Genomic DNA, 16,841 nt, shown 5'->3' with positions numbered 1-16,841 from the left:
TTGGGGAATATCTCAAAAAGTTCAACTCAGTTCAATTTAAGGCTGTTTCCTTCCTTCTGTTTTTTTGAGGTTGTTGAAGTTTGATGCTTTAAACTAAAACCCCCCAAAAGACGGGGGGGACGGCGTGAAGATAAGCAGCCAGCCTGCTGGAGGTCAGCGTCAACATTTAGAAACGCTGCAGCATCCTTCTTTCTCTCTTATCGCCCTCATTTCTTCCGACCTTGCTGCTTTTACCCAGAAGACGACCCCAAGTCTCCTCCTCTCTCTCTCTCTCTTTCTAAGCTGATGTATTTTCGGGCTGTTTTCCACAAACAGAGCGCTGATAACGCCCGAAACACGACGGCCTGTCGCTCCGGCCCTCTGATAAGAAGCCGTGCTCTGTGTCGGCAGCAGGTACGCTCTCACAAAGAAGTGTGTACAAATATTTACATTTTATTTAGAGTCTTTTCCACAAAAAAGTATGCAGTCACAGAAAAAAAAAATTAAAAAAAAAGTTTTCAGACTCACCACTGGCTGTGTTACTATCACATTATACAGTATGCAGCACTGAGACGAATCCTAACCAGAAGCTTTGACAGACAGTGTCGTTACAACAGTGGTCTCAACATTGTACATCTGTGAGGAGCTCTATTCCTTTTTGGCAAGCTTTGGTACAAAGTACTTATATTTTTTTATAGGAATACAGACAGAAGACAGGAAAGGAATGAGACGTTATGTTAGGGGTGTCAAACATATGGCCCTAGGGCCAATACCAGCCCACCAGAGGGTCTAACCTGGCCTGCAGCATGGATTTGCAAAGTGTGAAAATGAAATGCAAACTTTTTCTAATGTAGTTATAGTTCTTTCCACTAAAACAAAGGAAAAACCTTACTGATCCGGCCCGCTTCAGATCAAGTTGGGCTGTATGTGGCCCCTGAACTACAACGACTTTGACACCCCTGCGTTATTTGGAGGGTTTGGCTGAAAGTTCTCCAAAGAGTTGCTATCTCTAATCAATGGGTTAGTCTATGACGGGACAATCCAAACTCACGGTCACCTTACTCACTCGTTCAACTCAGTGGACTGAGTCTAGAGTGGTGGACAAACGGGAAGAGACGAGCCATGATGTGGAGACAAGAGGACCCAGGCTGTTTCTTAATATGCGTTATTGTCAGTACTTGTGATCTTTTGAAACATCTTAACTCCCTGACCAAGTACAGTCCAGAGTCAAAGTATGCATCTGATCAATTACAGGGCAGGGTTCTTGCCCAGCCCATTTTATTGAGGACGCATCTAGGACAGCCAGGTAGCCCAGAATGCATCTCACAAGCACTACTGAATTACCAGAAAAATGTCGTCCATCTGCACTTTAGAGTAAAAGTTGTCAAGTCCGAAGTTCGCGTACTGGTCTCAACATGTGAGGGGACAACCAACGCTAATGTGTGACATGTTTAATTGACGTATGATGCAAAGACAGAGTTCCCCAAACCTTTACTGCGAGGAAACACGGCCCAAAGTCACCATGCTGATGGCGGGCTTCGAACATATTGGGTGAACCCAGATAGAGAGTGGTGATGGAAATTTGGAGTGGGAAATATAGGAGAGGGTTACCGAGGGTGAACCAAAGCCTGGAATGCGTACAGTAAGTCCTAGGTTTGTGTCCTTGGTATTGATTTGTTGCCCGTGCTAAACTAGTCTCAACATGTCAAGTGACGACCTTAAAGGGTTGGAACGCTAACGACTACTGTAGACCAAGGGCGTTTATTAATATACATTCTTGTCTTGTCTGGACTTGTGAAACGTCATGAGTTGCTGCTCAAGTACTGTTCTGTCAAAATCTGAACAAACACCTCGACGTGTTCTTGCCCCCCGAGGTAACTTGTGTGGTGTGGACTTGATGAAGTCAGTAAAATGCATTCTGGGATACCTCGCTCTAGCAAGTACACCGCTGTTCCAAATACCAGACTGACAGTCCTGCGTCCTCCAGAGTCCGTACTTCAGGACTAAACTTGTAAAGTCCGAACTCCTGATGAACGTCGGCTACAAAGACACTGGCAACGACTGAATGTGGACTTTAGAATCTGCAGCTGCTGATGAAGAAGAGTGAGTAAGAAAACCTTGAGCTGAAAATAAAAAAGGTCCAATTTTCGGAAATGACGAGAATGAGTGTTTGAAAGAATTAATCAGCTTAAATCTACTAATTCTGCTGATTAATAAAATGATTAACGGCTTTAGCGCTAATGGGGAGCTTGATCGAAACACGGCGTGCATGATTAATTAATTACTCTGACATCAATGTATTTGGATGTGTGAAATGAGATGGACTTCTCTGAGACGGACGCTACAGACAAAGAGGAAACGTTTCTTTGATGAATAAATAAATAGAACAAATTCGACGAGGCTACGGGAACAAGGACACGTCGACATCTGACCGCTTTAGACGTCTACAAATGTCTTTTTCGTGTAAAAGTGTCTTTCTTGGCATTCGATCCACAGTTCTTAACCAAAGTGTTGCTGTAAAAATTGCTGTGCCATAATAAGGAGTACAAAAATACATAACTGTGCAAGACGGGAGCTATTAAAAGAGTCTCTGTGAATACTGCCAGCTCCGTACAGCACTGTGTGGCGGGGGCGGTCTGGTGATGTTCCCCCTGGGCACGAAAGAGCTGAAGGCAACGCCGCAGGAACAAAAACAACAACATACGACAGACAGCAGTAGTGGCATTCAGAGTGAGCATACGGCTGATGTGCAGCATTTTCAAAGTCCGTAACTTCCGGCGGGAGTGACGCGGAGCTCAGATGGCGTAGTCGTCCTGAGCGGCGGGGCTGAAGGCCGAGCTCCGCAGGGCGTCCAGGCAGTTGACCAGGATGAGCGTGCCGGTCAGGTGCTTCCAGCGTTTGGTGATGGGGTTCTTCATCTTGTCCAGGCCCATGTGCAGCTCCTGGATCACGTCCCTGTAGCTGTCGCCGATCTGAGCGGCCCACGTGACCAGGAAGTCGTACGCCGGCTTCCACATGGCCTGGAGACACGAGAGAGAGAGAGAGAAAAAAAAACGGACGATGCATGATCTGCTGACAGCTCGGCTTTTCTTTCTGAAGTCTGGCACCAAGGAAATCAAAGTGCTACGTAAGTGATGGACACACATCAAGAAGTGACAACCTCAGAGTCTCCCGTGACTGCTGCTGCTGCTGCTGTTGTAGGTGTTACTGACATATTCTAGTGAGTTTTCAGTTTGTGCAATAAAATCCTGAGATAAAAAAAAACATAAAAATAGATGAGGTGGAAACATTTCTGCACCGATAGAAGCAAAATGCCACGAAGTGTAATGGAAACCGCGTCCAAGAGAAAAACAGGAGAATAAATTTAGTGCGTGACCTCAGCCTCTGCTCCGCTGGAGATGCAGAAAATAGATGAAAACATCAGATCGGCGCGGAGCAGAAAACGCACAAACATGTCATTTCCATCGTGTTTTTCTACATTGTCATTAACTCGTCCTCGTTGCGACATGATCTCGTTTTGTCCTTTTCTTCGGCAGTGTGGTTGTAAAAAACAATAGCTGGAGGAAACAGGCGTTAATTAGCTTTTATTGTTTTGCTTTTGAAACTTAAATCATTGGATTATTTTGGTAGCCTTGGATAAATTGTCATGTCTAGCTTTCTGTTCAATATTTCAGTAAATCTCTGCCCAACACAATTAGAACTGAGGTAAATTAGGTTTCGTTTTTTTTATTTTAGGTGTTTAATTGCTCGTGCAAAATCCTTTCTCGAAGGCAGCACACGTCGCTACCTTGTGTTGGAACATATAAACCACAACCATTGCTTTCTGCGTAAGATCCTACACCAACAATGAGAAGATGTTCGTATAACTGAGCATGATTCCAGCAGCTAAACTCTGGTTTATATGGACAAAGACAAACAAGTTACACTGTGTTGCTGTGTCTTGTTTCTGACTATGGAGAGACAGGAATCTGTTGCTACGATTTGATTTTAGTTGCTAAAAGTAGGGATGTCCAAATCACGTATTTCTGCCCCCGATTCAACACCGATCTTTTAATATTGAGAATCATCTGATCTGAGTCCCGATCCGATGTTAAACGCCCTAGAGTTGGTCTCCTGTAGCTTCCTAAAGTCTGTCCTTGTCTTCCTTGTCTTCTCCTAGAGTTGGTCTCCTGTAGCTTCCTAAAGTCTGTCCTTGTCTTCCTTGTCTTCTCCTAGAGTCGACTGGATTCAGTCCAATAAATCTTTCAGTCAAAGTTAATGTAGTGTGGAGAGGGTAGCTGGTACCTTGTGTTCTCTACTCCAGAAATGTTCTGGTCATCCAACGCTGCCATAAACTCCCTAACCCTCTCTGGAAGATGTTTCTCCTTGACGCCGTCTCCAGGAAACTTTTCTCTTCTCTTAAACGCAGCATTCAGCATTGGTTGTTGTTTGGCATTTTTCTTGCTATTAAATCAAGTTGGTAGTTCTGAATCACCTGCTACCACCTCACCAAACATCCATGTCGCAGAATTTAGTTCTTCTAAAAAGTTCTTCCACACAGCAGACATGTTTAGTCACTTTAGTCATTTTGGTTCTTCAAAAATTTGACACCTTTGACGATAGCCAACCACCATTAAAACAGAAGAAGACTCTTTGACTCTGGCAGGACGTGGTTTTGGTTTATGGCAGACTTAAAATAAATATCTACAAAAGATCAGGCTTAGGTTAAAGCGAACATGAAGTGATCAATTTAAAAATATCCAGATTGATCCCGATAAGGATCTCCTGATATCGGTCAGGACATCCCTAGCTATTAGGATCAGTGTGAATGTAAAATTCCTCTCTCCATCAGTCCAAACGCTCAAACACTAAAATAATACCGAAAATGATAAATGTGAAGACAACAGACGTACCTCTGTGTCCACCACTCCCTTCCTGTCCCGGTGTGGCGCCTCGTAAGCGTCCATCTGCTGTCGCGACACCTTGACGAGCCTCTCGGCCAGCTCCCTCCAGCGCCCGGCCACCTCCACTGCGGTGGTCAGGAGGACAAAGTCCATGACCAGTCTGGCCACGAGACCCTGACAGTCCATCTTCAACAGAGCCTGCAGATGAAGGACAGAAGAGCACAGACAGACAGAAGTAAATAAAAGATTAGTTAAAAAGTATGGTCTAAAGTGATGGACGGAGGAAGAGATTAAAATCTGGAGGCCTGGAAAAAGAAAACTCTGAAGAGAGAGGGCCGATGGTGAATTTTTAATAAGGAGCCTGGTGAAGATGAAAACTGAGCAGAGGTCGGCGAAGTTTGAACTCAAACCCACACATTTCAAAGAGACTAATAATAAATGTGCTACAGGTTTCATTCCTCTGACTTGATCCGCTGATATTTTCCACAGCCTGCCTCCCCAATCCCCCTGCAAATCTCAGCTTTGTGCATTTTTCAGATGCTTTCTGCTGGAAATTCTAAGAACCTCCAGCAGCAGATTTATGTCACATCTGAAAAGAGAGGAGAAAAAAAAAAAAAAAAAAAAAACTGCTGATCAGCACCGATAGATGTAGTAGGACACTTAGGATCTGAACAGACAGGGACACACAACAAGATGCAACTCGTGTGTGTCCGACTGAACAACATCTCCATCCTCGGGCCTCGCTGCAAACAAAGCAAAAGAAAGAAGAAGAAAAACGCTTCCTGCCAAAGTGGCTCCTGTTTGTTTGGCTCTAACTGGTCTGGACTGGGGGCCGGCCCCTCCCGTCGGCCCCTTGCAACCTCTGTGTCCGTCTCAATTCTGCCCGGAGAGCTGGTGATTGTGGGAAAACAAAGCTCAGTGGAGACTCTGTTGGTACAGAGGAGAGAGAACCTGCAGCGCCTCTGGAGGAGGATTTGCAAATACAAACACGGAGCATGCAAATACGAGTCCGCGCTGATACGCATGCATCCCATTCACACGTACGCACAGCTGCAAACACACGTGGGTATCTGTGTGCTTGTGAGGACCACACTGCATTCCACAGCCACTAATACTAGTAGTAATAATCTATATTAGCTCAAGTCAAGTTTGTCAAACCAAAATAAAGCAAATTAAAAGACGTTATCCTTTTTCTGCAACGCGTTTGCACAAGAACACTTTGGATTAATGTAATTCTGCCACGGTTTGTGGTTCCTGGAAGCTGAGACGTTGCGCTTTGCAGGCGTCATTACAGTAATTTCACTCGTGCCTCTCCTGAAAGGTTATTACACTCTTATAACATGCAGTAAAGTATAAATAACTGTCAGATATTTATAGTTCCAGGTATTATGAGGGGGGAAAAAAATGGGCAAAAATACTTACTCACGGGACATTTTCTGACCTTTTTATAGTCAAAACAAGCAAAATAAGTCCAGTCAGACACTTTGAGGCGTAGGATTAAACCAGAAATGCAACTGCAAACTCTCCTCATGCAGGTTATTCAAGAGTCTTGGAAAAACATTTAAATCCTGGACTTCAGTGGAAACATAACGCTGGGTTCTGACAGGAGTTCTGACAGAAGTGTCATGGTTTTGTCATGTTCTGTCACGTTTTCTGTCACGTCTTCCGTTCTTGGTTTTCTGTCATGTCTTTCGTCATGTCTTTTCACAGTCACGGTTTCTGTTTATTGTATTTTGTTAAGTTCCTGGTTTTTCAAAGTCAGTCTTGTCACGGGTTTAGTTTCTTGGGTTTTCTGTTTATTGTATTTTGTTAAGTCTTGGTATTTTTTCATAGTCATGGTTTAGTGTTTAGGTTTTCTGTTTCCTGTTTTATTTTGTTAAGTTCTGAATTTCCTGTTTTGTTACTCCATGTTTTCTTTTGATTTGATCATTGGTTTCACCTTGTGTTAATTCTTGATTTGCCTCACCTGTGTCTTGTCACCCCTGCTCCTCGTGTGTGTATATATAGCCCTGCCTTCCCCTTTGTCCCTGTCGCGTCATACTACTCGTTGACCATGTTTCATGTTACTGTTTGCCATGCGTTTCATGTTAAGTGTTTCATGCCAAGTTCATGTCATAGATTTTCATGTAGTTCATGCTTCATGTCACGCCGTGTTTTTTTGGATTTCCTGCAACCTTAGCGGCGCCTTTTGGTTTTGTAAGTTTTGCCTTTTTGTTAATTAAAAAAAAAAAACTTCTTTTCGCCTACTCCTGCCTCCTTCAAGTCCTGCGTCTGGGTCCGTACTCCATTCCCCGCTACCCCTTTGTGACAAGAAATAGACCTAAATGAAGCAGTGGTTTTGGTCTTTTTTTTTTTTACGTGCGCTGCCAATGCATCAGGCAAGAAAACGCAGTATAAATTATATAAATGGTTATCATATTATTCAATATGCATCCAATGCTTTTTGACTCTCCTGCTAGGGTTTGCCACCATGATTAATACGAACGCTCCAGAAGTCATGTACATACATGTGCAGCTGTCATCCTCTGCTCAAACCAGAACTCACATTTCCACCTTATGTCTGAGGTGCAGCATAACCCTCACAACTACAGACCGGACCACCATCCTTAACTATAGCTGTAGTTAACCCTGAGACCGAGTCTGAACCCTCAGACAGACAACCCAGATCAAACCTCTCTGTGAATGACTTTCCAAAGACTCATCTTCCAAAAATCTGCTCATTTCACTCTGTCAACATGTGGTCAATTTGAATGACGTCTAACTTTCTCAATACGTCCTCACCAAATATTCTCACTGTCTACAACTTCTCTCACACACACACTCTGGGATGCAGCCTTTTGCCTCAGACTCAACGGAGCGAAGGTGATTTTAAAGCTCCACCCGGGCCTCCGTTCCATGTGCAGGAATGTGTGGAACGACAGGATATGAAAAGGTGGGGGGAGGGGCTGAGGAATGCAGATGCCACGCTACAATCCGAGACGCGACCGGAGGATGAGTTATCAGCGGCTGTGGGCCAATCAGACGGAGCTCTGAACGCTGAGACGCTTAAACTCTGGAGCTGGAGTGGCTGCTGAGCCGTCACAGGACGTTTGTTTGCTTTGAGGCTTTCTGGGAGACGAGCACCTGTTTCCTCACTGGATAACGACAGGAAATCCCTTCCAAAGTAAAGGCGATGCCTTCCTGCCACAGCCACTTTAAGTGTAGGGGTAATGGTGTTATAATTTGTTTACAGAGTACACACACACACACACACACACTCTGCTGGACCAAAACAGAATTTGCAAAGCGTGAAAATGACACAAGACATTAAAGGCTCTTTTAGGGTACTACGGAACATAGACGCCGTAACCTACGTACTTAGTCTACGCTGGTGCAAACCATTTATACTTATGCACACGTCAGTCTGGCTAACGCTGTAAAAACACCAACCAAAAACTAGTCTGCGCTGTGTCTTTTTGCCAGTCGCGTTAATATTTCCTCCATGAGTTCCATCTTTATTGATCCAAAACGGTTAGCTCGCAGATGCAAAATCAATTTCGAAAATTGGGGAGAGAAGCAGCTGGAAATACTAAAGCGGAAACACGCTGCTACCAAGTGGACCAATCAAAGCTCTTGTGTGATTGGTGCAAACATGACGCAGAAGTCTAATCCACCTATAAAAGTATCTGCGGTTCCTGCTTTGTCCACTAGGGGCCACACTAATTTAGTACGAGTAGCGGACATAACACACTGAGACCCAGAACTAAACAGCAGAGGGCAGCAATGCACCAAAATTGCACTTCATAAAATGTTTTTTTTAAAAGGGTAGTTAATTTTCATAATGCACTTCTTTGCATTAGAACAAATGGGGAAAAAACTGAGCGTTATTTAAAAAAAGTTATTATATTACTGATCTGACCCACTTTAAATTAAACTGAGCTGTATGTGGCCCCTTAACTAAATGGAGTTTAACACCTAAATAAATATTAACATGTCATGCGTCTTGGTCAACAACTTTAGTAAGTTTCATCTTATAAACAAGGAGACAATGAGCTCAGTTTAACACAAATGTTTCTAACTTGCTTGACCTTGAAATGATACAATAATCTATTATTTCCGAGACTATGAAGAGAAAGTCACACAGAAGGCAGGAGATGACGGTATAATGTGTATTTAATTTCCAGTGTTTGTTCTATATTCTCGCAAACTCTCCCATGTCAGGGAGAGTCGCTTTGGAGGTGTGTATTGTACTGTTGACACTAGTATTCACCCATGTCAGTGACTCTTCAGCCACTTCATGTTGAATTGAGATGTTTCTTCAGATTCGTAGCCGTCATGAACATTATCTACCGTCCCACATTCATTCTGCTGCAAGACGACGAGTCCAAACATCCAGTCAGTCAAAAACAACCATCTACAGGCACAAGAAGAACAGGAAGTCCTGCAACAGGTCATGCTGAGATCAGGACTATGGAAGCCACATGAGTTTAAACTTTAGAAATGTCTTTACTTTGCTCTTGATTAACTTAGGCCGGGCATACACTGTAAGATATTTTAAATCCTTTGATTCAGCTCCATCTCAAACTGCACGACTAGATCGCCGAGTTCAAAAGTTCACAGCCTACGAATCATGTTCTCACACTATACGGCCTGATGCTCTGATGCGACTTGACTGCTCACACTGTATGTCCATATACCACACATCGGACTTTTGTATCCGGAACTGCAACGGCAAGAAGAAGTAGAAGAAGAAGAGGAACCCGGAAGTGGGAGACGCGCATCGAAGCTGTTTTGACGTAACTTCGGCGATCGCGCATGCTCTGTGCGAGAGGTTGAGGCAAATCGGCTCGTGGCACTGCTTCTACTGTGCGATACCTTCACGAGGAGCGACCAGGATTTCAAACAAGTTAGATTTTCTTGCGAGCACACGATTTGTGATCGGGAGGTCGTCGTGAGGTGTTAAACCCTCCTCGTTACCCCACGTATACTGCACGAAGCGCGATTGAGACGAAATTCGGCCCGATTCGAAAAATAGTCGCGCGAGTGGCAAATCGTCTCAAAATGAGCCGACAATCGCACAGTGTATGCCCGGCTTTACACCTAACCCCCAATCTTAAAACAGGAAGTGGACCAGAGGACGTCCATTTGATAAATATCAAAGTGTTAGAAACCATGAAGTCTTTCCTGTGACTCAGGGAGGCCAGGGTGACTTGAGGTCATGAAGTCTCAACTTCAGGATTGCGTGAAGCTCCACTTTGGTCTTTTTCTGGCCGGTCTTCTGGCTGTCGTACATTTTTGATGGAGTGCTGTAAAGTATTAATCACTGAAAGCGGTGCCCTGAGAGTCTGAGTCCGTTTCTCTAAACTAATAACTGCTCTGCAGCAGACCGAGCAGGGAACACGGTCATTAGTGCAAATTAAACTGCTTCCACGCACCGTCACGACACTCCTCAATGCAGGAGGAATTAACTGCTATGCTGTGGTTTTTTTTTTTCCTCAAAATGTCAGCTGGTCTATGTATTACGGGGTTCTATGTGTTCGTTAAATGCCACAGAGTTTGTTTCACCAGCTCAGCAATCAGTGCTCTGAAGCCCTGCTGCTCCCCCCGGCTGCATAAATCATCTGCTTGTCACAACCAGAAAGAAAAAAAAAAAAATTCCTGCAGACATATTCTCAGAGATAACGTTGATGTGGAAACGAACCGAGTGGGTGGTTCAATCATGTTTGTTGTAACACACACACACACACTGTTCCAGTGCATTCACATTCACAGGAAAACATCAACACTGAACCCCCGGTCCGACCGGCAGCCAGGCTTTTGATAAATTACTTGTTTCTTCCTTCGCCCCGTTTCTGTTTCCCCCCCGCTCAGCTACAGAACTGACACTCAATCTCTCCACCTCAATCTCCTCTTTTATTACGTTTCTATCCCATCTTTATTTTCCGTCTGACTCCCTCCACCTCTCTCATTTCCAGCCTATTCGCTCCGTCTTAGTTGCGCCGCGGCTTCGCAATTTCGTTCCTTTTCCGGCGTTGCGTTTCTGCGAGCAGCGACGAACGTCAACCTCAAAAACCAGACCGGGAGATTAAAAGGTCGTGGCTGCTGGGCTTTGACCCGACATATGTGGAAAAAAAAAAAAAACAAACAAAAAAAAACACACAACTCTCCTCGCTCCTCGTGAGCTGGCTCTGAAATGACTCACAAACGGGGCCCAATCTCCTGAGAGTGAGCGATCTGTTGTTCAGTCAATTATTCCAAAAGCAGAAACCCGCCACACCCAGCTACTGAAGAAGGGGAGGAGGGGAGGAAGTGAAGAAAAAAAAAAAGAGGAAGGAGGCCAGGAATGGTGGAAAAAGAAAAGAGTTTATCTGTGTACAAAAATGGCAAAGCAGAGAGCCGGTCGCGTATAACGGGCCTCTCAAGTTTTCCAGAAATAGGATGTTATTATTATTATTCCCAGGCTCCATCTGCCACACTGATCTCACTGCAAATAATTTAGGAGGGTTGGACGCTCTGCTGCAGAGCTCAGTGAGAGCTTTGAAATGAAAATCCCCTTTTAGCACAGAGATACAGCCAAGGTTCCCCCTCTGTGGTCTCACGGCTCAGGACTTCATGGAATCTGCTCTGGTGTCTGTCTGTGTTACAGCAGGAGGAGGAGGTGGAGGAGGGTGGGGGTTCTCCGGCGTTTCTGTAACCACAGTTCAAAAGCGACAAGCACACAGTGATTTCTTCTTATTTTGATTTATATTAGCGCTCAGCCTGGTATAGCAGGACTCAATTCTCATCAGAACTGGAGTCAGGTAATACTCTGTTGGGATCTCACTATGGTGTTTCAACCGATACCAAGAAAAAAATATATACCTCTGCAACAACTGGATAGTCCTACAACCAACCAGAGCCATTATGTTAACAAATTCAACCCAGATAATCTGTATGACTACTGACGCTTCTCGCCATCATCACATAAAGCCCCGCCCCAAATGACTTGATTGCAAGTCAGACTGGTTTTCAGGCTAGTTAGCACGGTGACAGACCACAAAGCTAACTTTGAATTTCCTGGTTTTCCATTTAAAAACTGAGCTTAATGTTTTGACTTTGCAGTTACGGGATCATAATGATCTAAAACATCTGGCCGACAAATTACTAAATTAGTTGACGAACACAAAAATTTTTAAAGGGTTAAGCTTGCCGTCACATCCTCCGCGAGAAGCGAGAAATTTGTTCTTGTTCTCGAGGTGAGCAAAAACAAGAACAAAGTTCGTTCTGGCCATGTCATTTATACTTCACGAGAAACTCGAGCGCCAAACTCCGGGGGCGTCCTCATAGGGCCCTCCCACTGCAGCATACGTCGCACACGCTAAGCATTGTGGGCGATATTATTTTCAGATGTCGGCGTCCATCAGATCACGCTGTTCATTCAGCATGCACCCACCTCTACCCAGGACAGATTAGCAGTCACAGTGCAAATATTAGCATCTGGGAGCTAACAGAGTGGCTGCTAGCATTTCCACTTTTCTGCATTAACCACACCCACTTCCAATTTCTGACCAATCACAGAATAGCTGTCGGATACCACACGAGAAAAAAAGTTCTGTCCGGTTGATGTGTCAAGAACGAGCTGCAAGAACTCCCAAATGAGGGCTGCGAGAACAAAATGAAGTCACTGTGACCAAGCAAGAAATTAGAAGAAATAGAAAGACTTTTACTGATGTTTACTGACATCCTCTGTACTGTAGAATGGTCTATTAAGTTAAACTAGAAAATAAATCAGCAGAAAAACAGAACACGCAAAGACGCTTAATGCAAAATAAAGGGATGTCACTTTGGCCAAGTATGAACATAAATAAGGAACTTCAACCATGGATTTAACGGGGTTCAGACTAGTGACCCAACAGCCCTGAGTCAGATGATATCAGAAGGATTTAGGGAACATTGTGTGACATTCAGGATAAACAGTCACCGGCCTCTTCATTTAGTGCGCTAGTGGAAACAAATGCATTCTGATATAACGGTCCTGCACTGAAGCTTATCCTCAAAAGTTATGGTGTTCAGCATTAGTTTAAAATAAGTGAGAGCTGCCATTTTTTATTTTTTTTTGCCGGTTGTGGTTTTTAATCCGGTCACATGGTTCACGCGTGATCTACAAGAATACAAGCAAGATAAGAAAGGCCTTTATGAAGCTCCAGGGGATGACATTTAGTTTATATTTATTTTTAATATTCAATATTAAAAGATCAGTATCAGATCCTAGTTTCAACATCAACTGAACATTCAGTCATGAAGTGAAGATTTAGTGCAGGGCTCTTATGTATGAATGCTTAGCTTTCACCAGTGTACCTTATAGAAGTTTCAGGCGTTTTCTCTTTGTTCCAAATGCTGCGATTCTGTATGTGCTCTGGGTTTTAGTCGCCTGTGAGCTAAATAACTCTCAACAAACCTGTTTCTGCACTTAACTCAGCCATTACACAAGTTACTACTGTGATATCTCCTCTCATCTGCAGGACCTTTAAAACCCACGCTATCTTAAGGAAACAAGTAACAGAGCATTTTCAGGATTTTGGTTTGCTACCAATGTTGTGAATCGAGTAAAAGATGATTCTGTCAGTTGCATCATTTATATTTCTCGGTCTGCAAATGAGGATGAAAACAACACTTCATTGCATCAGTTTACGGATGAGAAAAACACAAAGGTTCTGTATCTGTAGAAAAACATCAAAAAGATTTAAAGATATTACGATAAAACTGAAGTTTAAATGTGAATCTGCAGTTGTGACGGCTGGTCTGTGCCGACCGTTTTGTCTGGACCGCAGAGAGCAGATAGAGAGACGATGTGGGTTACTTCTGGTTTTGCATTTTTAATTTCTGTGCAAGTCCCTAAAGAAACCTGCAGCAGCTTGAAAGGGGAGAGAGTAAGTCGGAGGGAACCCGTTGAGGCTTGTCCAGAGTTTCTTAATCACGCCACAGTTTGGAACGAACGTGTGTCGAAATCGCGTAGTTTCTTTAAAAGAAAATCAGAGAAACAGCCCTCACGTCACATCTCATCCCAGACAAGGAAAACATCCACAGATCAAGTTTAAACCTGCAGTTTGTGGCAGCTCATAAAGCAGATAAAGTAAAGAGCTGCAAGGTTGCAAAGTGGAGCTGGATAGATAAAGTATTGGGGGAGTTTTTCTAATGTTGAAATCTCCTCAGTGACACAGTAATTCATGGTCATTCTTGTTTTTTTTTTTGCAGAAAAACAAAACACAAGCATTTACTTAAACACACCTTAAAAACAAAAATCAGAGAGATTACATTTAAAGTGGAAAACATTCTCAAACATCAACCTTCAGCTAGACAAACCAACCCATGTGCTCGCTCTCTTCCAGTTCCTTTTATACCCTTTCACCTGGTCTCTGTGACCAATCAGGGAGGTTCTCTGGAGTTAATGCACCTTGAAGCCAGGTGACATCAATTACGTTTGGAACAGAACGTGAGTCAGCTGTGTCAGTTACTCAAATGCACCCTTTACCAAAGGCATAATCAAGACACACGTGCCCGTGCAAACAGCATATAGAGAAGCTAACAAACAAGAAAACATTCCTCTCTACAGAACAGCGCAGCAGAAAATCCAACAAAACAATTTTAAAAGACTTCATTCAAAAGATAAGATAAACTTCGATCCCATAAGCGAGACAAATGGCTTCATGACAGTTTCTCTTTCCAGTATTTTAATATTACTGTTTGATGGATTTCTCGCGCCGATTCTCAGCCACCATAAACGTTATCTACCATCCCGCATTCACTCTGCTGCTGGAGGAAGACAAGTCCAAACATCCAGTCAGTCAAAAAGAAGCATCTACAGGCACAAGAAGAACAGGAAGTCCTGCAACAGATCATGCTGAGATCAGGACTATTGAAACCGCATGCATTCAAAACTTTAGAATCGCTCTACAAGCGTCGTTGGTCGTCTCAAATGATGGACACGAAACTAAAACTTGTAAAGAGTTCTCTAGTTTATAGAATGGATTCTTTTGCCAGCACATTCCTGCAGTGTGTGCATCGAAGTGCCTATTTTTTATTATTAGTTTGTGCATTTTCTTTAATTTAATTCCTCCTGGAATTAGAGAAATCGAGCCTGTTTAATAAATTAAACTGTAACGAGTAGAAAAGCCTCGCTGCCGTTTGTTTCCAATTACACACCAATTCAGATTTTGAAGCAAGTCACTGATCCACAGTTTTGTACATCTGTTCAATAAATTGCATATTTTAAAATGTCCATTACTGAAACTGCAAGTCCGGGTTTAGTTTTATTATCAACTGAAAATGTTGCATTGAAAGTGGTTGATGAGAGACTTGTTCTGCATTGATATTGATGTTTCTGTGCAGCTTTTACAGAACATAAAATTATGTTTTGATATGTTTTCCAATGCAAGCGCCAGCGTGATAAAAAGTTTTTCCCAGTTTAATTGTTTTACAAGTCTCTGGCTAATAATAAATACTAATTACAGTTAATGTATCTGCCTGCAGTGCAGCTACACTCTACAACAAACCACAGTGTGTTATGTAAGAGAATCCACCTGCCGTCTGCGATTGGTCGTCTGTGCAGAAGGGGGTCTGGGTCAAGGAGGATTCTGGGAAGGACAATGAGGTCGGAGGGGGCTGCAGGCGCCTGCGGGTCCACAACTGGAGCTTCTGTTTAGATTCTGAACAATGAGGCAGGAAACATCTGCAGGCCCGAGATCCAACAGACACAACCTGGATGCATTCCCTCATCCGCTCACAACAACAAAACCTCTTCACAGACAAACACACATGTGACAGGTCTGCATGTCCACACTGTTAAATATATGACAGAAGCTCCAGTCACATGTAGTATTACCTGAATACATCTGTCAATGTCTCATTGAAAGCACAAATACTGTATACACCATGGCTCTTACAGCTTAGCCACGCAGCGTTACAGCTGCACCACTCTCCCCTTCTGCTCAGCTTTTCACTGTTGTTGTTGTTTTTACACAATTAGTGGGGGAGCCAGCGACCCATCAGGTAGTTGGCACAGCCTCACATGATGATGAATCTCAACAAGCGTTCCTGAGCTTCCCACTGAAACCTCAGGCCTGTTCCTGCCTGCAAACCTCAAGCAACAAGAAACGACCTCCAGTACCGTACGTCATTCTGCAAACGAGACACTCACACGTCATCTTTTTTAACATTCTTCAGCTACGCTTTGAACTGAAAACCTTAAAATGCGACATCAAAGCCTGGTAATCTCAAATCAAATCTGTCTTTTCAGGACAATGGAACTGCTCCTGAACTGTTAATGCTTAACGGCCGTGAGACCTGGGCAACCTGCTCCGCCTCCTGAGCCACAGTTGGAGCTTCTGCTCAACAATTAAAGATTAACTATCATGCCCACAAAATCATCTGATGGTAAGCTATTAAGAGTCCTGTCGGTAGGGGAAAGAAGATCTTGGGTTCATTAATATTCAAACACTCTTCATCCTGAGCCAGAGTTCTGTCCGTTAGAATTAGCTGCAGCCAATGCATTCTCTGTCTTATAAAGTAATTGTTAATATTTTAAAATTAAGAGCAAGGGTGACGTCCTCATATGTAGTTTTATCCGATCAGCAGCACAAAGCCCAGAGATATACAATTTACTGCAACACTTCACATTTGAGAAGAAGAAAATACAGAATATTTGGCAGCTTTTATGTCAGAACATCATCGCTGTTGCAGACGAACTTTTTGTCAATAAATTAATCGACTAATTCTTGCGGCGCTAATTAAAATAAGCCAACTCTGAAAAATGGCTACGGCTAATCAGCTTTAAGTGTGGGCATTAAAAGTCAACAACTGTTAGTGGAAAGGGAAAAAGGACAATATGAGTCGGCTAATGACCAAAATTAATCTGACGTATCGTCTGAGGAGCAGGAACGTGCTGTGTTTACATGACGTCGTAATAGCTTGTCTGTCGCTTGACTCACTTTCAAACAAAAACCTGAATCCTTCTCTAGTTTC

General features: G+C 43.4%; 1 protein-coding gene across 1 annotated transcript in view; it reads right to left on the bottom strand.

Moving 5' to 3' along the window:
• Window positions 1–416: 416 nt before the first annotated feature.
• Window positions 417–16,841, bottom strand: part of LOC311488415 (SH3 domain-binding protein 4) — a 40,631-nt gene continuing 24,206 nt past the window's right edge. The window contains exons 4-5 of the mRNA XM_084545090.1: window positions 4,872–5,060; window positions 417–2,999 (exon numbers count right to left, since the gene is read on the bottom strand). Of these exons, the coding sequence (XP_084401216.1) occupies window positions 2,775–2,999; window positions 4,872–5,060 (414 nt within the window). The 3' untranslated portion in view covers window positions 417–2,774. The remainder of the gene's footprint in view (window positions 3,000–4,871; window positions 5,061–16,841) is intronic.

This window comes from Chelon labrosus (genome assembly GCF_963514085.1).
Source record: "Chelon labrosus genome assembly, chromosome: 5".
NCBI classification, from domain to species: Eukaryota; Metazoa; Chordata; class Actinopteri; order Mugiliformes; family Mugilidae; genus Chelon; species Chelon labrosus.
The sequence above is the reverse complement of the archived record's forward strand: the minus strand, read 5'-3'. Positions and strand labels throughout refer to the sequence as shown.